At 47.3% G+C, this 23,235-nt stretch overlaps 1 protein-coding gene across 2 annotated transcripts in view; it reads left to right on the top strand.

The window, feature by feature from the left end:
- arhgap46b (Rho GTPase activating protein 46b) overlaps positions 1-23,235 on the top strand; it is a 212,502-nt gene that overhangs the window by 9,762 nt on the left and 179,505 nt on the right. Inside the window, exon 1 of one of the 2 annotated variants that reach the window (XM_060836504.1) lies at positions 7,720-7,745. The exons of the other annotated variant lie outside the window; for it this stretch is intronic. Coding sequence (XP_060692487.1) covers positions 7,723-7,745 — 23 coding nt within the window. The 5' untranslated portion in view covers positions 7,720-7,722. Of the gene's footprint in view, positions 1-7,719; positions 7,746-23,235 lie in introns of those variants that run through there. 2 annotated transcript variants of the gene reach the window in all.

Below are 23,235 nucleotides of genomic sequence, written 5' to 3'. Positions count from 1 at the left end.
ATGGTGAATGTCATTCTCGAGTAGGTCTGTTAAAGGAGCCGTGGTTGAGTTGCTGCAGTGCATCTTGTGCATGGTATGCCTGCTCTTACTGTGCAGCCATGGTAGAAGGAATTGATACTTAATCTAGCAGATGGGCCTCCTGTTTATTTTCAAACTCTTCCATGGTCTTGCCACTCCCAGTCCCTGAAAGTTCTTCCAACCCCAGAACCCTGTCAAAATACCTGTGCTCCTTGTGAACATTTCCAGTGTTAATCACTCCAATGGTGCAGATCCGAAGCTCTGTTTTCAAGGTTCTAAGCTCTGGAATTCCCTGCCTAACCTGCCCCGACTCTGTTTGCTTTCTTCCCTATCGGACATTCCTTCAAATCTGTCTTTTGCATCAGACTTTTGCTGTTCAATGAGTTTGTCTTTGGTGAGTATGACACCACTTGATAGAGACATTTAGGTGGCTCAGTTGGCTGGTCTGCAATGCAGAGGGATGTCAGCAGCGTGAGTTCTATTCTGGCACCGGCTGAGGTTACTGTGACGAAACCTTCGTTTCAAACTCTCCCTCTCCTTCTCAGACTCTCCCCTTTCCTGAGACCGTCAGGTTAAACCACCACCATTTCACCTGGTGAAAGAGTAGCGCTTCGAAAGCTTGTGATTTCAAATTAGCCTGCTGGACTATAACCTGGTGTCGTGTGACTTCTGACTTTGTCAACCCCAGTCCAACTCTGGCACCTCCTCATCATGACTCTGTAAAGAGAGAGCAGCCCTCCGCTCTGGTAGGACTATGAGCTACCTTACCTCACGCTTGCCAGCACTGTCAATATGTGTCATTTTGCTGATGAATTGGCTCAGACTGATGGACAGGGTTGGGCTTCTCCTGTGTTTTATCTCTGAGATCAGGGTGTGAGCATGGGCAATGAGCCAAACTCTTGGCACGGTGCTGGTTTTAACAAGACTGGAGCAACTTGGCTCAGAGCACGGCTATTCGAAAACACTGGCCCTCCTGACAGGACATTGTCAGGGCAACGATTCGAGTAGACTGCAGGGAATGTCTGTTCCTTGGATGCTGCCTGACCTGCTGCGCTTTTCCAGCAACACATTTTCAGCAGGGAATGTCTGTGTCCTATCACAGGAGGAACAGAAAGCATTTTCTTTTGGAGAAAGATGTGAGTGCCTTACTGATCACTTGAAGGTTTGTTCAGAAGCTGACAGAAAACCAGCCTCGCAGTCACTTCTTTAAACTGGCAGCTTGGATTCTGACAGAATTCCAAGAGGGTGGCACAGTGACCCAATGGTTAGCACTGCACAAAGCGCCAGGACCTGGGTTCAATTCCACCCTCGGGCAGCTGGCTGTGTGGAGTTTGTACGTTCTCCCAGTGTCTGCGTGGGTTTCCTCCAGGTGCTCCGGTTTCCTTTCACAGTCCAAAAATGTGCAGGTCAGGTGAATTGCTTGTGCTAAGTTGCCCGTAGTGTTGAGGGATGTGTAGGTTAGCCATGGGGAATGTAGGGTTACAAGGTGTGGTGTTAGATGTGGGTGGGATGGTCTTTGGAGGGTTGGTGTGTAGGCGATGGGGCTGAATGGCTGGTACCACTCTGGAATAGTATCTGAGATCCTATGGGGAGACTTTGAGGCTGCAAACTCCAACTCTTATCCAAGTGTGTTTTCTCAACTGCTGAGCATGTTGAACTGTTACTTTTGACTCTTTGAAGCTAGTTTGAGAACCCACAATCCAGGATTTATTAACTGAACACAAGCATAAAGGGAGCTTCAGCTGGCTAATGTCCACTGTTGGGAATGGGTTCTCAGATATTGATCCTCCTTTGTCTGACACTGATTAAAAGCAACACACTAAGGCAGCTTTATAAAGACTGTTACTGTGGCTGGCTGTCCAGTGTGTTATTCCTGATAATTGAACAGAAACGCTGTAATTATGTGACTGCAAATAGTTGGAAGCAGAACCTTACTTGAGAAAATAAACATTTTTTTGGGCCTTCCCTCTTGTGTCCTTATTGGATTGTCGCTTTACGGATATTGGGGCAACTTTTCCCAGGCTGTCTGTCTGAGGAAAGATATACTGGTGTTGGGGGCAGTGCAGGGAAGGTTCACTCAGCTGATCTGGCTGAGATCACGTGGGCGGCACGGTGGCACAGTGGTTAGCACTGCTGCCTCACAGCGCCAGAGACCTGGGTTCAATTCCCGACTCAGGCAACTGACTGTGTGGAGTTTGCACATTCTCCCCGTGTCTGCGTGGGTTTCCTCCAGGTGCTCCGGTTTCCTCCCACAGTCCAAAGGTGTGCAGGCCAGGTGAATTGGCCATGCTAAATTGCCCGTAGTGTTAGGTAAAAGGGGTAAATGGAGGGGAATGGGTGGGTTGCGCTTCGGCAGGTCGGTGTGGACTTGTTGGGCTGTTTCCACACTGTAAGTAATCTAATCTGAGTATGGAGAGACTGGCTTACAAGGAGAGGCTGAGTAGGTTGGGCCTGTACTCGTTGGAATTTTAAAAAATGAGGAGTGACCTTCATGAAGTGTACAGAATTCTGAGGTGATGTGGAGAAGTTGTTTCCCCATTGTGGAAGAGCCTTGCATCAGTGGACATAATCTCAGAGTAAGGGGTCGTACGTTTAAAACCGAGATGAGAAGGAATTTCTCCTCGGAGGGGAGTTAATCTCCAGAATTCTTTGGTTGTAGAGATTTGACCATGAAACATATTCCAGACCGAGGTAGATTCTACGGGAATTGAGGCTTGGGGAAAAGTTTGGAAAGTGGATGATGAGATGAGCCATGATCTCATTAAAAGGCAGAGTAGATGGGCTGAATGGCCTATTTCTGCTATATCTTATGGTGTTACAGATGGTGATCTTTGGCCAAAACACAATGTTACTTTCCCAGTAGATAACATAATCAACTTGGCAGTGAGAGCCTTGCCTTGCCCTGACTGCAGCAAATGAGATTCTGTACCGATGAGGATCTGAGTCTCAGGTCCCAGTTTGAATAACTTGATATAGCACCAATCTCTGCCTTTAGAGTCATAGAGATGTACAGCATGGAAACAGACCCTTCGGTCCAAGTTCGACAGTTAGCAAGCCTATCAGTTTTGTTTTCCTTTTACCCTGATGATTAGTTTCCAGCCTATTCCCATGCATGAATGTTACCAACTATGTTTCTTTATGATGAAGTAAATTATCTTCAATTGGTGATATGTTGGCTGGCCAAGGTTATGGACTGGTGTGTGAATACCCTGTATCTCCTTTGACTGCTGCATATAATGCAGTGCATTCATTTTACTCAATGCTGGTAACAGCACAGTGTCAAAGCAGTACAACACAACAGGCGGGCTTGCTTGGTATCCTTTCGGCATTGATGCTCCTCGCTATCTCTGGATATGTACAGAAATTCATAGAACATTTTCCAAATGGGAGAGACGTCTTTGGTCTTGCAGGAAATGCAGATTTGTGTTTTCCCTGCCTGAAAAGAAAAGTCTTCCCCGTGGATCAAAGTGTTGGCTTATTGCTTTGGGTCAAAGTTCGCTGAAATCAGCCCTGCAGCGATGGCTTTGTTTGAATAACTTTCTGTGTGACTGTGCCTTTTGGCTTCAGTGGAACATACAAGCGGACTTCAGCAGGGACAGAATGAGAGTGAAGAGCAAAGCCAACATCAAACAAAAGGGCATAAAATAAAGACTTGGTCGGAGATAAGTTGTGAAGCTTTTTTTTCAGAAATAGAGGAATTGCAATGGAGTTTAAGGAGAGAAGGGTTAAAGGTTGTGTGGGGATGGTGGAGGGAAAGAGTGTGCACTGTGGAGTATGAGGTGGGAGATTCTGTTCTTTATTTGCTCATGCAATGTGGGTGTCACAGGCACAGCCAGCATTTATTGCCCAGAGTCAATGAATGAAAGCCAAGCCTGTAACAGCCACTTTAGGGAAGGGAACTGCTTTGCTTACCTGCTCTGGTCTACATGTGACTCCAAACCCACAGCGATGTGATTGACTGTTAGGAGTCACATGTGGACCAGACCAGGTAAGCAGGGCAGTTTCATTCCCTGAAGAGCATGAACGAACCAGGTGGGTTTTCAGTGACAGTGTGATACATTGCTGTGATGGATTGGCAATCCATTGGGGTTTCCTGTGGCAGCTCAAATCCTGCCAACTACATCTTTTGTGGGCATTGCTGTTGTAGATGACATGGTCACTCAATAGTTAGCACTGCTGCCTCATAGTGCCAGGGACCTGGGTTCGATTCTACCCTCAGGCGACTGACTGTGTGACATTTGCACATTCTCCCTGTGTCCAGAGATGTGCAGATTCAGTGGATTGGCCACGCTAAGTTGCCATTGTGTCCAGGGATGTGCAGGCTATGTGGGTTAGTCGAGGGAAATGTAGGATTACAGGGGTAGAGTCGGGGGATAGTTCTGGGTGGGATTCCCTTTGGAGGGTCGGTGTGGACTTGATGGGCTGAACGGCCTGCTTCCACATTGTAGGGATTCCATTTTTCACTACTTGATTTGGCAAGGAATGAGATTGAAAAAAATGGGACCTTCATGGTGACCTCAGGGAAACAAACCAGTGCTGCCAGCATCTCACTGCATCACCAACCAGCTGCCCAGCCAACTGAGCTAACTGACCCATCTGATTGGTCAGATATGCCTTGAGTGATTAGTTGCCCATTTTGAGAGGGCAGTGCAAAATCAGCGACATTGTTCTGGGTCGGGAGTTACATGTAGGGCAGCCCAGGGCGGCAGATCTCCTCTTTGGATAGACATGATTAAACCAGAGGATATTTCACCGTGGTGTTATGGTTTTCTGATCATTATTTTCTTATTGCAGGGAGTTTTTTTTTGACTGTTCTAGCTGTGATTTGAACCAGTGTTTCAGACCAGGCTCTACATCCTGAGTCCAATAACATTACAGAGATACTAGCATTAATTCCAGCTCCCCTATCCAAGCCCATGGTAACTCGAGAGTCTTTGGTTCTAACCACTACCGGCAAAGTGAAACCCCAACAGTGTATATTCTGATCAAATTCAAACCATTTCATGTTGTAAGAGTCTATTTGCCAGTAAATGTCTGCTACCCATGTCACTCTGTTAATAAATATAAAGGAACTGGTCACTGAAGACCAGACTGCATTACAACCTTGTGTCTGTGTCCATGTGCCTATGCACTGTCTGTGTGTGTTGTCTATGTGCATCTGTTGCCTGTCAGTGTGTGTGTTGTACATGTATTGCCTGTGTACGTGTGTGTGTGTGTGTTGTGCATGTTACCCGTGTACGTGTGTGTTGTTCGCTTGTTGCCCGTATACATGCATTTGTGTGTTGTGCGCGTGTTGCCCGTGTATGTGTTGTGTGTGTGTGTTGCCTGTGTACGTGTGTTGCCATGTACGTGTGTGTTGTTTGTATGTTCCCCGTGTCCGTGTGTGTTGCCCTTGTACGTGTGGTTGCCCATGTACATGTGTGTTGTCCATGTTGCCTGTGTACGTGTGTATGTTGCACGTGTACGTGTTGTGCGTGTTGCCCCTGTATGTGTACTGTGTGTGTTGCCCGTGTGTGTTGTGTGTTGTTGCCTGTGTACGTGTGTTATGCGTGTGTTGCCTATGTACATGTACGTGTTGTGTATGTTGCCTGTGTATATGTGTGTGTTGTGAGTGTGTTGCCATGTACATAGGTGTTGCCCGTGTACGTGTGTGTGTGTGTGTGTTGTGCGTGTGTTGCCTGTGTACGTGTGTGTGTGTGTGTGTGTGTGTGTGTGTTGTGTGTGTGTTGCCTGTGTACGTGTGTGTGTGTGTGTTGTGCGTGTGTTGCCTGTGTACGTGTGTGTGCCTGTGCGTGTGTGTGTTTCAGGGGAGGAAGGGGTGGTGTTGTGCGTGTGTTGCCTGTGTGTGTGCCTGTGCCTGTGTGTGTTTCAGGGGAGGAAGGGGTGGTGTTGTACGTGTGTTGCCTGTGTGTGCCTGTGCCTGTGTGTGTTTCAGGGGAGGAAGGGGTGGTGTTGTACGTGTGTTGCCTGTGTGTGCCTGTGTGTGTGTGTGTTTCAGGGGAGGAAGGGGTGGTGTTGTACGTGTGTTGCCTGTGTGTGCCTGTGCCTGTGTGTGTTTCAGGGGAGGAAGGGGTGGTGTTGTACGTGTGTTGCCTGTGTGTGCCTGTGCCTGTGTGTGTTTCAGGGGAGGAAGGGGTGGTGTTGTACGTGTGTTGCCTGTGTGTGCCTGTGCCTGTGTGTGTTTCAGGGGAGGAAGGGGTGGTGTTGTACGTGTGTTGCCTGTGTGTGTGCCTGTGCGTGTGTGTGTTTCAGGGGAGGAAGGGGTGGTGTTGTACGTGTGTTGCCTGTGCCTGTGCCTGTGTGTGTTTCAGGGGAGGAAGGGGTGGTGTTGTGCGTGTGTTGCCTGAGTGTGTGTGTGCCTGTGTGTGTGTGTTTTTCAGGGGAGGAAGGGGTGGTGTTGTGCGTGTGTTGCCTGTGTGTGTGCCTGTGCGTGTGTGTGTTTCAGGGGAGGAAGGGGTGGTGTTGTGCGTGTGTTGCCTGTGTGTGTGCCTGTGCCTGTGTGTGTTTCAGGGGAGGAAGGGGTGGTGTTGTACGTGTGTGTGCCTGTGCCTGTGTGTGTTTCAGGGGAGGAAGGGGTGGTGTTGTACGTGTGTTGCCTGTGTGTGCCTGTGCCTGTGTGTGTTTCAGGGGAGGAAGGGGTGGTGTTGTACGTGTGTTGCCTGTGTGTGTGCCTGTGCGTGTGTGTGTTTCAGGGGAGGAAGGGGTGGTGTTGTACGTGTGTTGCCTGTGTGTGCCTGTGCCTGTGTGTGTTTCAGGGGAGGAAGGGGTGGTGTTGTACGTGTGTTGCCTGAGTGTGTGTGTGCCTGTGTGTGTGTGTGTTTCAGGGGAGGAAGGGGTGGTGTTGTGCGTGTGTTGCCTGTGCCTGTGCGTGTGTGTGTTTCAGGGGAGGAAGGGGTGGTGTTGTGCGTGTGTTGCCTGTGTGTGTGTGTGTGTGTGTGTGTTTCAGGGGAGGAAGGGGTGGTGTTGTACGTGTGTTGCGTGTGTGTGTGTGTGTGTGTGTTTCAGGGGAGGAAGGGGTGGTGTTGTACGTGTGTTGCCTGTGTGTGTGTGTGTGTGTGTGTGTGTGTGTGTGCCTGTGTGTGTTTCAGGGGAGGAAGGGGTGGTGTTGTACGTGTGTTGCCTGTGTGTGTGTGTGTGCGTGTGTGTGTGTTTCAGGGGAGGAAGGGGTGGTGTTGTACGTGTGTGTGTGTGTGCCTGTGTGTGTTTCAGGGGAGGAAGGGGTGGTGTTGTACGTGTGTGTGCCTGTGCGTGTGTGTGTTTCAGGGGAGGAAGGGGTGGTGTTGTACGTGTGTGTGCCTGTGCGTGTGTGTGTTTCAGGGGAGGAAGGGGTGGTGTTGTACGTGTGTTGCCTGTGTGTGTGTGTTTCAGGGGAGGAAGGGGTGGTGTTGTACGTGTGTGTGCCTGTGCGTGTGTGTGTTTCAGGGGAGGAAGGGGTGGTGTTGTACGTGTGTGTGCCTGTACGTGTGTGTGTTTCAGGGGAGGAAGGGGTGGTGTTGCCTGTGTGTGTGTGTGTGTGTTTCAGGGGAGGAAGGGGTGGTGTTGTACGTGTGTTGCCTGTGCCTGTGCGTGTGTGTGTGCCTGTGCCTGTGTGTGTGTTTCAGGGGAGGAAGGGGTGGTGTTGGCGCTGAAGTGGGATTTCCTTCGCGTTGCTGAGCTTTGGCTCCCAGTGAGCCTCGATTTGAACAGTCAGCAGGAGGAAAGGAAATGCCGAGTTTGGGGGACGGAGGGTGAGCACGGGCGCGAGGGGGGGGGTGGATTTGATTGTCAGTTTGTTTCAAGGGGATTGGGAGAGCTACCTGCCTGAATTTTGATCCTCTTTCGTCCATCTCTCTCCTTTTCACCCCTTCACCACATGGAATGCCTCAGCTTGTCAAAGTGAGAGATGGCTTGGTTACAGTAGCTGCTGTCAAACAGTGAAATTTAAGGCCAGCTGGAGTGTGCGGTCCAAAGTAATCACTGTTTCTGGCCCAGGATCCCACTGCTGAGAAAAAGAGGCCTGAGTTATTCCAAGAAAAGTATTTGTCCTCTTTGTGCTTTGGAATATTGTGAGGTATTTTCCATGTTTCTGCTGCCTGTCTTCCTCTCTCTCAAATAAGAAAGTTCTTTGGGGAAAAGTAGAAGTCTTCGGTAACGTTTTACTTTTGATTTCAAATGGGTTCACGTTAGCCGCACACTGTTTAAATGTCGGATTGTTCTGGACAGATTTATCCCCTGTGACTTTCTGTCTTATCTCCATTGTCCTGTTAGAGCATATTCTCCCATCTCGACGTTTCACCACACTGGGCAGCATGGTGGCACAGTGGTTAGCACTGCTGTCTCACAGCGCCAGGGACCCAGGTTCAATTCCACCCTCGGGTGATTGTCTGTGTGGAGTTTGCACGTTCTTCCCGTGTCTGCATGGGTTTCCTCTCAGTGCTCTAGATGTGCAGGTGGATTGGCCAAGTTAAATGTGAGTTTATGAGGGCAGGGTGGGATGCTTTTCAGAGGATCTGCGCTGACATAATCGGGCCAAATGGCCTCTTTCCGCACTGCTGGAATTCTATGACTCTCTCCGTACTCTCCTCCTGTGTGTCTCAACAAGCCAAATATTTGTTCCACATTATTGAGCTGTGTATCCCCTGACAAAGGTGACTGGTGGGCGGCACGATGGCACAGGGGTTAGCACTGCTGCCTCACAGCGCCTGAGACCCGGGTTCAATTCCCGACTCAGGCGACTGACTGTGTGGAGTTTGCACGTTCTCCCGTGTCTGCGTGGGTTTCCTCCGGGTGCTCTGGTTTCCTCCCATAGTTCAAAGATGTGCGGGTCAGGTGAATTGGCCATGCTAAATTGCCCGTAGTGTTAGGTAAGGGGTAAATGTAGGGGTATGGGTGGGTTGCGCTTCGGCGGGTCGGTGTGGACTTGTTGGGCCGAAGGGCCTGTTTCCACACTGTAAGTAATCTAATCTAATCTAATCTAATCTAAAAAAATGATCCTGATGTGTGTGAACCAGACAGTGAATAGATCCAAACTCTCTCCGGTTACTTTAGTCAGTCTAGGGGAATCTGAACAGGCTCTTCGGCCCACCAGCATCTGGTCTGGTTGCTGCACAGATGGTTAGGTTGGGAATAGAGATGTTAAAATCCTTGGGAGGAGAGTTTGAGTGAAGTAGTCTGATTCCTGCTTCATCCTCTGTGAATGCTCCACCACCACCCCCACCCCTATCCCCAATACACACACAGACTTGCACTCACACTCACTCTCACTCTCTCCCTCTCTCTCTCTCTCTCACACACACACCTCTACACACACACACACACACACACACACACACACCCCTCATTGCTATTGTCACTCTGTTTTTTCACTCGGTCGCTGGAGCTCCAAGGTGACCGGATTCCAAGTGAAAGTCGGTCACTCCTGAACCGTACATGACTGGCCATTGTTGAAGCCCTGTAGAATCCTCTGTAGACATTCCTGATGCAGAGCTTATGCCTGAAACATTGACTCTCTTGCTCCTTGGATGCTGCCTGACCTGCTGGGCTTTTCCAGTGCCACTCTTTTTGACTCCGACTCTCCAGCATCTGCAATCCTCACTTTCTCCTGTCGAATCCTCTGCTGACGATGAAATGGCTGCTGGCTTTTTTTTATCATTGATTTAGAAAGACCTTTGCAATAACTATAGCACCTGTCATGACCAGATGTCTCAAAGTGCCTCACAGCTAATACAGTACTTCTGAAGTGGGGTCACTGTTGCATAATAAGAAAGGCAGTAACCAATTTAGCCACAACAAGAGACAAAAGAAAGCTGCAGATGCTGGAATCTAAAGCAGGAGGCTGGAAGAACATAAGAGAGTCCTGAAGAAGGGTTACATCCAAAATAGAACATAGAATATAGAACAATATTGACTTCTGATGCTGCCTGCCTTGCTGTGTTCTCAAGTTTTGAGAAGATTTGTAGTTCAGGTTGAGGTTCTTGGATGCTCACTGAGCTGGAAGGTTCATTTTCAGACAAATTTTCATCCGGAGGCTCACTGAAGATGTTACCTTGTATGGTGACAAAACATCTGAAAACGAACCTTGCTGTGTTCTTCCAGCTTCCTGCTTGTCTATTCCAGCAAGCTCCCACCAAACAGTAAGGTTAGAATACTGATCTGAGGGTACTAGGGATAGCTCAGAAGACAAGTGTGGTGCTGGAAAAGCGCAGCAGGTCAGGCAGCATCTGAGAATCGGGAGAATTGACGTTTCGGGCATAAGCCCTTCATCGAAGGAATCGTCGATTCTCCTGCTCCTCAGATGCTGCCTGACCCATTCGTGACTCCGATCTCCAGCTCCCGTAGGCCTCACTTTCTCCAAAGCTCAGAAAACCTCCCTTCGAAATACTGCCAAAGTATCTATTACACCCAGCCGTGAGGGCTGATTGGTCCTTTTTTTGAATGAATTGTCCAAAAGACAGCACTTTGGACATTGCAGTATCGTGGTGGAGTCTTACCTTTGGAAATAGCATTCATGCCCAGGTGTGGGACTTAGAATGGTAAACGTGTGGCTTAGCGACTGGCATGATGCCAAGCAAGCCACACCTGATACTTGTAAACCTCCTCTCAAACATATGTCGCCCCCACGCCCACCCCTCTCGACGACAGGATTAAAAGGAGTCATCCTGAAATGTGTGCGTGTTGTGTGCATGTCGAAGCTGTCTTTTGTAAAGAGTATCTGAGCATTTTGTTCCCTGTCGAAATTTCCCACTGAAAGACCTGTTGCTGCTGTAACAGTCTGATTTTACTCAGTCACTGGACGCCTGAGGAGACTAGACTCAAATTTATGGTCATGACCTGGAACTAACAAATGAGATAATTGGAAGGAGTTGTCCCTTCCTTCAGAGAGAGAGGTTGCAATGGCCCAGTAACAAAAAGATCTTTATTGAGGCTGTGGGATTGTGTTTCAGCTGCTGCGAGTGTCATTTCACTGCATTCAGTCTGAACTTTTGCACCGTTTTGTGTGCACCAATTCTGTGGGGGATCTGAGCTTGATTAGTATTGCATTAAACATTGTGTTTTCTGGGTTCACTACACGCACCTGTTGTCCACTCAGACACTTGTAACAAGAATGGAGAGTCAAGCATCCATTCCATAAGATGTAGGAGACGTAGGGTGGTATGGAGGTTCAGTGGTTAGCACTGCTGCCTCACTGCTCCAGGGACCCGGGTTCGATTCCAGCCTCAGGCAACTGTCTGTGCGGAGTTAGCACGTTCTCCCTGTGTCTGCGTGGGTTTCCTCTCACAATCCAAAGATGTGCAGGTTGGGTGAATTGGCCATGCTAAATTGCCCATAGTGTTCAGGGATGTGTAGGTTAGGTGCATTGTTCAGACGTAAATATAGGGTTACTCTTCGGAGGTATGGTGTGGACATGTTGGGCTGAAGGGCCTGTTTCCACACTGTAGGGATTCTGGGATATTCTGAGAAGGAGGCTATCCCATTGAGATTGTGGCTGAGCTGATAATGCTCAATTCCACTTTTCCTGTCTTTTCCCATCATCCTTCCTGATTTGAAAATCCGTCTTAACTCAGCATTGACATTCCTGGCATTCAGACCGAAAGAAGAGAGAATCTGGAAGTCATTACCTTTATTTCCCTTCTCTCTCTCTCTCTCTCTCTCTCTCTCTCTCTCTCTCTCTCCTGTTTATTGTAAATGTCTGTGCTGGTTGTTCATTTGTGAGGTTGGACAATGAGCTGAATTTCAGCAAATCTTCAACTCCATGATGATCACATTTTGACCAGACTTGTGTGTTCTTCAGCTGGCCTGTTGGTACTTCCGTTAATTATAGGGTCGTACAGCCCCTTCGGTCCAACTTGTCCCACCTCCTTACGCTTGGCCTACATCCCTCCAAACATTTCTTATTCATGTACTTATCCAAATGTCTTAAAAATGTTCTAACTGTACCTGCATCCATCAGTTCCTCCAGAAGTTCATTTCTCACACAAACCATTCTGTGCAAAAAAAGAATTGCCTCTCATGTCTTCTTAAAATCTTTCTCCTCTCGTCTTAAAAATATACCCCCAGTCTTAAAATCCCAGCCATAGGGGAAAGACATCTGTCATTCACCTTATCTATGACCTTCAAGGTTTTATAAACCTTTATGAAGTTACCCCTCAACCTCCTACATTCCAGTGAGGAAAGTTCCAACCTGTCCAGCCTCTCCTTATAACCCTCCATTCCCAGCAGCATCATTGTAAATCTTTCCTGAACCCTCTGTAGCTTAATAATATCCTTCCTAAAACAGGGTGACCAGAGCTACACATAGTACCCCAGAAGAGGTATCACCAATGTTCTGTATAACCTCAGCATGACATCCTAACTCCTATGCTAAAAGGTCTGAACAATGAAGGCAAGCTGGCTAAACACCTTAACTACCCTATCTATATGTTATACCTAGGTCTCTCTGCTCAACAATACTACACATGGCCCTACTTTTAATTATGTAAGTCCTGTCCTTTTATACACCTCGCATTTATTCAAATTAATGTCCCATCTGCTACTCCTCAGCCCATTGACCCAATTGATCAAGATCTCTTTGAAAATTTAGATAACCACCTTCACTGACCATGATTTGGAGATGCCGGTGTTGAACTGGGGTGTTAAACATCACACATCAGGTTATAGTCCAACAGGTTTAATTGGAAGCACTAGCTTTTGGAGTGACGCTCCTTCATCAGGTGATTGTCACTCCAAAATCTAGTGCATCCAATTAACCCTGTCGGACTATAACCTGGTGTTGTGTGATTTTTTAACTTCACTGACCACAATATTCTTCTCTTTAAGTCTGAGCCAATCCTAACACAGTGTGTTTAAGACCTATCCATAGTCCTCACCTGGAAGGTGAGAATAAGCAGGCCTGACTGTGGTTCAATCTGCCTAGTTCAGTGACTGTACTCTGTTCCTTCCTCAGCTGAACCACCTGAAACGTCACCACACTGACATTCTTTGAGGTTGGAATGGCTTGCACCTTGCTTGTCAACAGAATTTGTTTCTGCTTGAACAATTCATGCAAGATGTCCCATTTAAAGTGTGATAGAGTCTGGATTCTAAAGAGCAAATGAAGGGACTTGATAGCTACGTGACATCAATGTTCGGTGTGTTTCAAGGATCTTTCCGTAGCTCCAGCTCAGTCAGTCTGATCCACCCAATTCTGGAAGAGCAGTCTGCAAATTTGGCTTCTTAAATCCCACTGTCGTGTTGGAGAGAGGGAGAGTGTAAGAGAGGTGACAGAAGGAAAGGAGCTAAGTGCTGCCAGCAACCCACCCCCTCCCATGTCCCGTGTGCCTAAGCCGTAATACTTTTGGATTTGAAATTGCCTCCTTCCTCTCATTTGCAAGCTGTGTAACTAACTGGGTAAGGGGGTGGCGGGTTCTGATGCTTCCAAGAAGAATTACAAATGGTTATATCATGCCCGAAGGTTTGACAAGTGAAAGATTAGGTTAATATGCACCATTTACAAGGCTGTATTTGTTTACACTATAAGGGCGTATAACCTATTTTTAGAATTTTGCTCAATTAGTGTGAGTCCGAACACATTCAGCTGTATTTCATGGTGGGAATTTTTCAAGCAATCTTTGACAGCAAAATATTTAGACAGAAGAGATGCTGCAAAAGTACTTTGCAGGTCTGTCATTTGTGGTAACCTTCCAGGTTTTAGGCATTCTCCTGCTTTGATTGGTTGTTGGTTTTAAAGAGACTTTGACTTCTGGAGAAATTTGTGGCTCCAGTCATTGCTGATCTTGTCAGTGCCTGAACATGGTGTAAAGAGAAGGACAGTGTTCAGCGATTGACTTACATGTAGCAGGGTGATGCACTGAGGCTTATCCGGATCTTCAACATTACCCCCCTCCCCTCTCCTATCTGGCATTAATCAGCAACAGTCCAATCCCATAGCCACTCTGTCTGTGACCCCGAGCAGTCATTGGCTGGTCCTTAATCACGGTAGCTATCTCCAATTTGGTTTCCAGTGTGATCCACTTGATGATGCCGCTCAGTGGGAGCCCTGTCTTGTTTTCTCCCCTCGGCCCAGCAGTGCCGAGGATGACAGCACTGTAGCAGAGGACTGCGCATTCAATCATGTCTCAATTAGGGCCACTTAACTGAAGCTACAGAGGGACTCTCTATCGAAGCTGGGCACAAGGGAGATGCACTGAAGGGAAAGCCAGATAACACATTTGGAGAGGGGAAATAGAAAGTTACGTTGAGGGGGTTAGATGGCAAAAGGCTGACACAGGCTTGGAGCATGAACACTAATGTGGACTAGAGTCATACAGATGTACACATGGAAACAGACCCTTCGGTCCAACTCGTCCATGCCAGCCAGATATCCAAAATTAAACTGGTCCCATTTGCCATTGGCCCATTCCTGATGAAGGGCTTATGCCTGAAATGTCGATTCTCCCGCTCCTCGAATGCTGCCTGACCTGCTGTGCTTTTCCAACACCTTTCGACCCCCATACCACTCTATTACTTTCCTAATCATATACCCATCCAGAATCCTTTAACTGTTGTAATTGTACCCGTCTCCACCACTTCCTCTGGCAGCTCATTCCACACACGCACCACCCTCTACGTGAAAAAGTTGTCCCAGGTTCCTTTTATATCTTTCCACTCTCACCCTAAACCTATGCCCTCTAGTTATGGACTCCTCCACCCCAGGGAAAAGGCTTTTGTTTATTTACTCTATCCATGCCCCTCATGATTTTATAAGGTCACCCCTCAGCCTCCGATGCTCCAGAGAAAATAGCCCCAGCGTATTCAGCATCTCCCTATCGCTCAAACCCTCCAACCCTGACAACATCCTTGTAAATCTTTTCTGAACCCTTTCAAGTTTCACAACATCTTTCCGATAGGAAGGAGACCAGAATCACTCATTATATTCCAAAAGTCCTATATGGCTGCAACATGACCTCCCAGCTCTTGTACTCAATACTCTGCATCAGGATTTCCTGATGAAGGGCTCCGGCCCGAAACGTCGAATTTCCTGTTCCTTGGATGCTGCCTGACCTGCTGTGCTCTAACCAGCAACACATTTTCAGCTCTGATCTCCAGCATCTGCAGACCTCACTTTTTACTCAATACTCTGACCAATAAAGGAAAGCATGCTAAACGCTGCCTTCACTATCCTATCTACCTCTGACTCCACGTTCAAGGAGCTATGAACCTGCACTCCAAGGTCTCTTTGTTCAGCAACACTCCCCAGGACCTTACCATTAAGTGTATAAGACCAGCTCTGATTCGCCTTTCCCAAATGCATCACCTCACATTTATCTTAATTAAACTCAATCTGCCACTCATTGGCCCATCTGATCAAGATCCCGTTGTACTCCTGAAGTAACCTTCTTCGCTGCCCACCACACCTCCAATTTTGGTGTCATCTGCAAAATTTACCAACCACACCTTCTATGTTCATATCAAGTTTGGCAGAATGGTCTGTTTCTATGAAATATTTCTTGCCTTGTGAGGGACCTTGTTCCAATCAAATTCACCTAAACAATGTGTCCTCCAAAAATAAAACTGTTCAGCCGAGCAGAAAAGGTGAAACTTTTCTCTGCTGGGATGTCCAGAGCAAGAGGTCATACCCTTCAAATGAATGCCGGGCTTCTCTGGAGTGAGAGCAGAAAGCAGTTCTCCTGGAGGATGGTAGATATCTGAAGTTTGCTTCTTCTGAAGGGCTGTGGTTACTATTGTCTGTTGAAGAAAAGATTTACAAGGATGTTGCCAGGGTTGGAGGATTTGAGCTATAGGGAGAGGCTGAATAGGCTGGGGCTGTTTTCCCTGGAGCGTCAGAGGCTGAGGGGTGACCTTATAGAGGTTTATAAAATCATGAGGGGCATGGATAGGGTAGATAGACAAAGTCTTTTTCCTGGGGTGGGGGAGTCCAGAACTGGAGGGCATAGGTTTAGGGTGAGAGGGGAAAGATATAAAAGAGACCTAAGGGGCAACTTTTTCACACAGTGGGTGGAATGTATATGTAATGAGCTGCCAGCGGAAGTGGTCGAGGCTGGTACAATTACAACATTTAAAAGTATCTGGATGGGTATATGAATAGGAAGGGTTTAGAGGGATATGGGCCAGGTGCTGGCAAATGGGACTAGATTTATGGGATATTTGGTTGGCAAGGACGAGTTGGACTGAAGGGTCTGTTTACGTGCTGTGCATCTCTGTGACCCTATGACACTAAGTCTTCGGGACCAATACAATTGGGAGTTATGTCGAGTATGTCTAGGAATAAGCAATAAAATGGGAAAATGGTGTTGAGGTGCTTGAATAGAAGAGTTGATTCAGAGTGCCAATGGCCTCTTCAGCTGTTTTAATTTTCAGCAGTTTTTCAATATTTATCTCATGTCCTGCCCCGTTTTCAGTACCCCAGAATGGCTGTGTGCAAAATACCAAGCAGCTTTCCATATTGCTGTAGACTTGAGAGTTATTTTAATCACAGTTCTCAATTATGCCAAATCATCTCTTCCTGATTACCCATAATTTGAAGTGGAGTAATTGCTGTATTTAACATAAATATCCAACAACCCTGACTCGGTTCACATTAACAAGAAAAATAACTGACTCCAGACGGGGAAAACAGTGAGAGGCCGAGTTTGAATAACAAGCAATCTACTTCTGGAAACTAATTAGATTTTAATAACTGTTGAAAAAGTCCAAGTTCCATTCTGAACCTTCTGATGTGAGACTATTGCTGGTTTGGAAGAGAATACTCTATGTTGGTCTGTCTGTCTGTCTGTCTCCCTCCTGGTAGCAGAAACATGTGCTTACTGCGGTCAGAACTCCTTCCTCACTTCTTTGTTGTTCCTCCCTACCCTGAGGCAAAGTGTTCCGTGGCAACTGCTGTTTGGTCGACATGTATTTGCAGGCCGCGTTTTTATGTTACGGAGTGTGAGCAGCTCACAGATGGAGCCTTTTGGTTCAGTGGGTCTCTGGTTGCATTCACATTGTCACATATGCTTCCTCCTGACACCCACCCCACCTCTTTCTACCTCACATATGCCTTCAGCCTGCCCTTAAACATATCAGCACGAAGTGCTTCATAAACCCCTCTTGGCAAGTTTCATCTTACATGGGGTCCGTGTGTGTGTGTGTGTGTGTGTGTGTGTGTATGTCTGTCTGTGTGTGTGTGTGTGTGTGTGTGTGTGTATGTCTGTCTGTGTGTGTGTGTGTATGTCTGTCTGTGTCTGTGTGTGTATATCTGTCTGTGTGTGTATATCTGTCTGTGTGTGTATATCTGTGTGTGTGTGTGTCTGTGTGTGTGTGTATATCTGTGTGTGTGTGTGTGTGTGTGTATATATCTGTGTGTGTGTGTGTATATATATATCTGTGTGTGTGTGTATATATCTGTCTGCATGTACGTGTGTGTGTGTATCTGTCTGCGTGTATGTGTGTGTGTGTATCTGTCTGCGTGTATGTGTGTGTGTATCTGTCTGCGTGTATGTGTGTGTGTATCTGTCTGCGTGTATGTGTGTGTATATCTGTCTGCGCGTATGTGTGTGTATATCTGTCTGCGCGTGTGTGTGTGTATATCTGTCTGCGTGTGTGTGTGTGTGTGTGTGTATATCTGTCTGCGCGTGTGTGTGTATCTGTCTGCATGTGCGTGTGTGTGTGTATATGTGTGTGTGTATATCTGCCTGCATGTGCGTGTGTATCTGTCTGCATGTGCGTGTATATCTGTTGCGTGTGCGTGTATATATCTGTCTGCATGTGTGTGTATATCTGTGTGCGTGTATATATCTGTCTGCATGTGCATGTGTGTGTATATCTGTCTGCGTGTGCGTGTATATATCTGTCTGCATGTGCGTGTGTGTATTTCTGTCTGCGCATGTGTGTGTGTATCTGTTTGTCTGTTTTTTAAATCTGGTGTGTATGTATGTATGTATATATATATATATTTTATGCTTCTTTGTCGTAAAGTCATACAGCTACAGAGACAGGTCCTTTGGTCCATTATGGAGGAGAAAGTGAGGACTTCAGATGCTGGAGATCAGAGCTGAAAAATGTGTTGCTGGAAAAGCGCAGCAGGTCAGGCAGCATCAAAGGAGCAGGAGAATTGACATTTCAGGCATAAGCCCTTCTTCACGAATGAGGAGGGTGTGCCAAGCAGGCTAAGATAAAAGGTGGGGAGGAGGGACTTGGAGGAGGGGCGTTGGGAATGCAATAGGTGGAAGGAGGTTAAGGTGAGGGTGATAGGCCGGAGAGGGGGTGGGGGTTGAGAGGTCAGGAAGAAGATTGCAGGTCAAGAAGGCAGTGCTGGGTCCGAGGGTTGGGACTGAGATAAGGTGGGGGGAGGGGAAATGAGGAAACTGGAGAATCTGAGTTCATCCCTTGTGGTTGGAGGGTTCCTAGGCGGAAGATGAGGTGCTCTTCCTCCAGACGTCATGTTGCTATGGTCTGGCAATGGAGGAGGCCAAAGACCTGCATGTCCTTGGCGGAGTGGGAAGGGGAGTTAAAGTGTTCAGCCACGGAGCGGTTGGGTTAGTTTGTGCGGGTGTCTCAGAGGTGTTCTCTGAAACGTTCCACAGGTAGGCGGCCTGTCTCCCCTATATCGGGGAGGCCACATCTGGTGCAGCGGATGCAGTAAATGATGTGTGTGGAGGTGCAGGTGAATTTGTGGCGGATATGGAAGGATCCCTTGGGGCCTTGGAGGGAAGTAAGGGGGCAGGTGTAGGTGCAAGTTTTGCATTTCTTGCGGTTGCAGGGGAAGGTGCCGGGAATGTGTTGCTGGAAAAGTGCAGCAGGTCAGGCAGCATCCAAGGAGCAGGAGAATCGACGTTTCGGGCATGAGCCCTTCTTCAGGAATGAGGAGAGTGTGCCAAGCAGGCTAAGATAAAAGGTAGGGAGGAGGGACGTGGGGGAGGGGCATTGGAAATGCGATAGGTCCATCATATCAATGCCAACCAACTAAACAACAAACTGCACTAATCCCCTTTTACCTGCACTTAGCCTGCCATGCCCTTGCATTTTAAGTGTCCTCCAGCTGTTTCTTAAATCTTGCAAGAGTACTTGCCTTTACCCCCACCCTCCAAGGCAGCTCTTGTTGTCAGGGCCCTGTTGAAACCCTTCAACAAGGCCTCAACCAGGTTTTGTTATTTGTATCTTTTTGTCCCATGTCGCGCCCCATCTTGTTCGAGCCTTGCTGGCAATTGTAGCGCTGACAGCAGCATTCCGTGTGGGTTTCAACTGCCGGCTGGTGTGTGATGAGGAATTTCTGTGTGAATGTGGTCAGTTTTATGATGGACCCTGTGTAAGTTGATCTTTAACAGTTCTCTGTTCTTGGCAATATTTCACGATTAGTCTTCAACAACCTTTGGGAATGATTTCACGATCTGGTTGGTGGAGAAGGCCTGTGGAAAGGAAGTCTTCCATTTATGTTATGCCTTTCGTGATCCCTCCCTGTTCCAGAGCACGCTACAACCAATTAACAGTTTTTGCAAGTGTTTATCGCTGATGCAGGGTGTAGTGAACGCACAGCAGCTGGCTACTGTGCTGCAAGCTCCCACAGACAGTGGTGTTGGAATAGTTGGATTGCTTTTCTCTGAAATAATGTTAATTGAGATAAACATTTGGCCAAAAGCATGGAGGAGAACTTTCACATCCTTCCTCCAAATGGTTGCTGTGGGATCTGATTTTATGGACAACTGAGAGCAAATAGGGACCTTGATTTAACCTCCCTTCTGAAAACTGCCATCTTGAATCATGTGGCACTGGCCAGAGTCCTGTGTTTGGCAGCGTCAGCCTGGATTTATTGGTAAAGCCTCCTGGTTGGGACTTGCTCTTTTAGTTGTTCACATGGGATGTGGGTGCCTCTGGCTGGGCCAGCCTCTGGTGCCCACCTCTAGTTGTCCTGATAGAGGTTTATAAAATCACGAGGTGGGCAGTCTTGGGACACTGCAGTCCACATGGTGTCGGGAGGGATTTCCAGGATTTTTGCCCAGCGGCAGCCAGGGATAAGAGCTCACGATCCCCCTGACTTGGAGGTGAGGTCACTATTTGAGCCACAGCTCAAGACAGGAGTCCGTATGGCGGATGGCTTCCAAAAGAGGTAACAGGCCCCAGGATGCTTGGCCTGTTTTATGAGGTGTATCAACACTGTGGGAATACGGCCAGCTGCAAGGATCTTCCTATAGCTCCCACTCCATTAGTGTTAACCAACTAATCCACAGGGCCACAGATCCCAAAAAAAGGGCTGCGTTTTTGGCTGTTGATTTAATTCCAGGAAGCACATGGATCCAGTCCCCAGTGTTTGCAGTCTCTGTCAACAGTTGAACCCAGTAACACTATCCGGACTGGAGGGGGTTGAAAAGGTGGGCGTTGATTTGATGATGCAGCAGGACCAAAAATCCTGGACATTGGAGAACCTGTTTGAAAACGAGTTGGTCTCCAACACCATCATAAGTGCATTTCCAGCATCACAGTAATTAGGGTCTGGAAGTTTGCCGGAGACAACTCAATCAATGCATTCTCGAGGCCAGTGGATGGGTGTTTTTATTCAAATAATGTGCAAGGTTAACACAGGAGACTGAATCATTCTGTTCATTCAGGCAACTGGAAATCAGAGAGCAAGGGCTGAATGGCCTCTGTACCAGAATAATGCTGTAATTCTGTTGTGATGCTCCTACAGTTAAACAGTCGATCAACTTGCTGCCTGACATCTCATGAGAAATGGGCATTGATAAATGAATGCTTTCAAAGGGATGGGAGATGAACCTGCAGGGGCAAAGGGATAGAGCAAGGCAGTGAGACTGACAGGATTGTCCTGCAGAGAGCCAGCGCAACTTGAATGGACCGAATAGCTGCCATGTGTGCCTGAATGTCTGGGTTGCTTCACGGAGACTGGGAATGAAGGGGGGAGGTGGGGAAGTGTGGAGAATGTGAACTTGCTGGTCTATTCCTGCAATTGAGCTGCCAAATATTTCCTGCAATCTCTTTCCCACCCAGTCACTGCCATTGTCACCATCTTGTCTGGAGGCTGGCTTCGCAATGCTGACAGCTGGGTGTGAAATGGATGTTTGTGTAATGTCTGAAATTGGATCCCGGTGGCCAGCTGTAGTGTAACTGGGGCTGCTGAGTGTGTGTGTGTGTGTGTGTGTGTGTGTGTGTCTGTCTCCAGTAACCAGCGTCAGTCTCTACTCTACCATACAACAGGTTTCCTGAATTTTTTTCTTCTGTCCATGTCTGAAACTGCTCTCTGTACGTTACTGGACGAGACAAAAGTCTGGAAAGGCCCTGACAAAGAAAGTACAGAGTCATACAGCAGAGAAACAGACCCTTTGGTCCAGCCAGCCCAAACTAAACTATTCTCACCCACCTGCACTTGGCCCATGTCCCTCCAAATATTTCTTAGTCATGCACTTATCCAAATGTCTTTTACACTTTGTAACTGTACCTGCATTCACCTCTTCCACTGGAAGTTTGTTCAACACATGAACCACTCTGTGTGTTTAAACAAAAATAAAATTGCTCTTCATGTCTTTTTTAAAATCTTGGTAAAATCTCAAGTCAAATACCATTCATTCACTGATTCATTTCTCAGGGCAATATCTTGACCAATCTGAGTCAACCTGCCTGTTTGACCAAAATTTGACTAAAACCTGGCAGTTAACTATGAAATGGCATCAATGGGTGGAATATGATGAGGTGGGTTTGTGAGGTGGGTTATGTCAGGATTTGTGGTAAAATCACTTGGGAAGTTCAGTAAGGCCAATCTCCATGTAAGGAGCATCTTCTGCCACCTTTCATCCTTGATTCTGGTCCATTGATTATTTGTATTCTGATAAACCTAGTAAGGAATTTTTAAAAATTCATTCCCAGGATGAGGCCATCGCTAGCCGTTTCTTGTCATGGAGATGTACAGCGCAGAAACAGACCCTTCAGTCTAACTTGTCCATGCCAACCAGATATCCCAACCCAATCTCGCCCATAACTTATTATCTTTACCTTTCCAGAGAGCATTTAAGAATCAATCAACCACATTGCTGTGGGTCTGGAGTCACATGTGGGCTAGACCGGGTAAGGATGGCAGTTTCCTTCCCTGAAAGACATTAGTGAACCAGATGGGTTTTTCTTGACAATTGACTGGTCATCATTAGACTTTTAATTCCAGATTTTTAAATTTGAATTCAAATCCCACCATCTGCTGTGGCGGGATTCAAACGCAGGTCCCCAGAACATTCCCTGGGTCTCTGGATTAACAATCTAGTGATAATCCCACTAGGCCATTGGCTCCCCATGAAGTGGGGAGAGGGATAGTTTGTTTTGGTTTTCCAAAGCTGGTAGTTTCTCTCCTATGAGGGAGAAGCTGATGAATGAAGTGAATAAGAACCTCGTGCTATGAAAGGCGTTTGCCCTGTTGCTGTTCACTTTTCTCTGCCTTTGTCACCTTCCTTCCTCCATCCAGTCATACTCAGCTTCCAGTTCTCCACAAAATGTGACAGGCCTTTTCTTTCACCCTCTTTATTGATTTCTACTCCCCTCCTCTCGACCAACAAGGTTTGATCTCCTCTGTTCCCCTATTCAGAGTCAGTGACTCTTGCAAAACGAGTTACTTGCCTCATCATATTTGTGTCAATGCTGCTTTATCCCCAAGAGCAACCTCATCTCATCCCACTCACTTGCCCCTCACTGAACCTTTTAATATTTCTGATTCACATTCGATGAGAAAAATCGCTTTATAAGATAATGTTTGGGCTCTGTTTCAACCACGGTTGGCTGCAGGATATCCTTCCTCAAATCTAATTTCGTGGTTACTCCCTATTTCCTCGCCCCAGTGGTAACCTCGTTTGTTTGGACTCCATTCAGAGTTATCAGGCCTTTTAGACCTGAGCTGGGTCTGAAAATACCAGCGATGGTTGGAGCGCTGGGGTCCTGACCCCGGCTGTCTTAGAGAGTGCCTGACAGAGGTGGGGAGAGCTTTGCCTCCACTTTGAAGCCATGGCTGCCCTCTACTGCCGTCTGATCCTTCTCTCATGTTGGAAAGACTCTGGCCCACAAGCTTTTTGAGAGCTCCTAATCGGTCAGGAATTCTATCTCCATGGAGAAAGTGAGGACTGCAGATGTTGGAGATCAGAGTTGAAGAGTGTGGCGCTGAAAAAGCACAGTAGGTCAGGCAGTATCCGAGGAGCAGGAGAATCGATGTTTTGGGTGTAAGCCCTTCATCAAGAATGCCCAAAACATTGATTCTCATGCTCCTCGGATGCTGCC

The sequence above is a fragment of the Hemiscyllium ocellatum genome, chromosome 15 (genome assembly GCF_020745735.1).
Source record: "Hemiscyllium ocellatum isolate sHemOce1 chromosome 15, sHemOce1.pat.X.cur, whole genome shotgun sequence".
Lineage (NCBI taxonomy): Eukaryota > Metazoa > Chordata > Chondrichthyes > Orectolobiformes > Hemiscylliidae > Hemiscyllium > Hemiscyllium ocellatum.
This window is presented reverse-complemented; position numbering and strand designations above follow the sequence as displayed.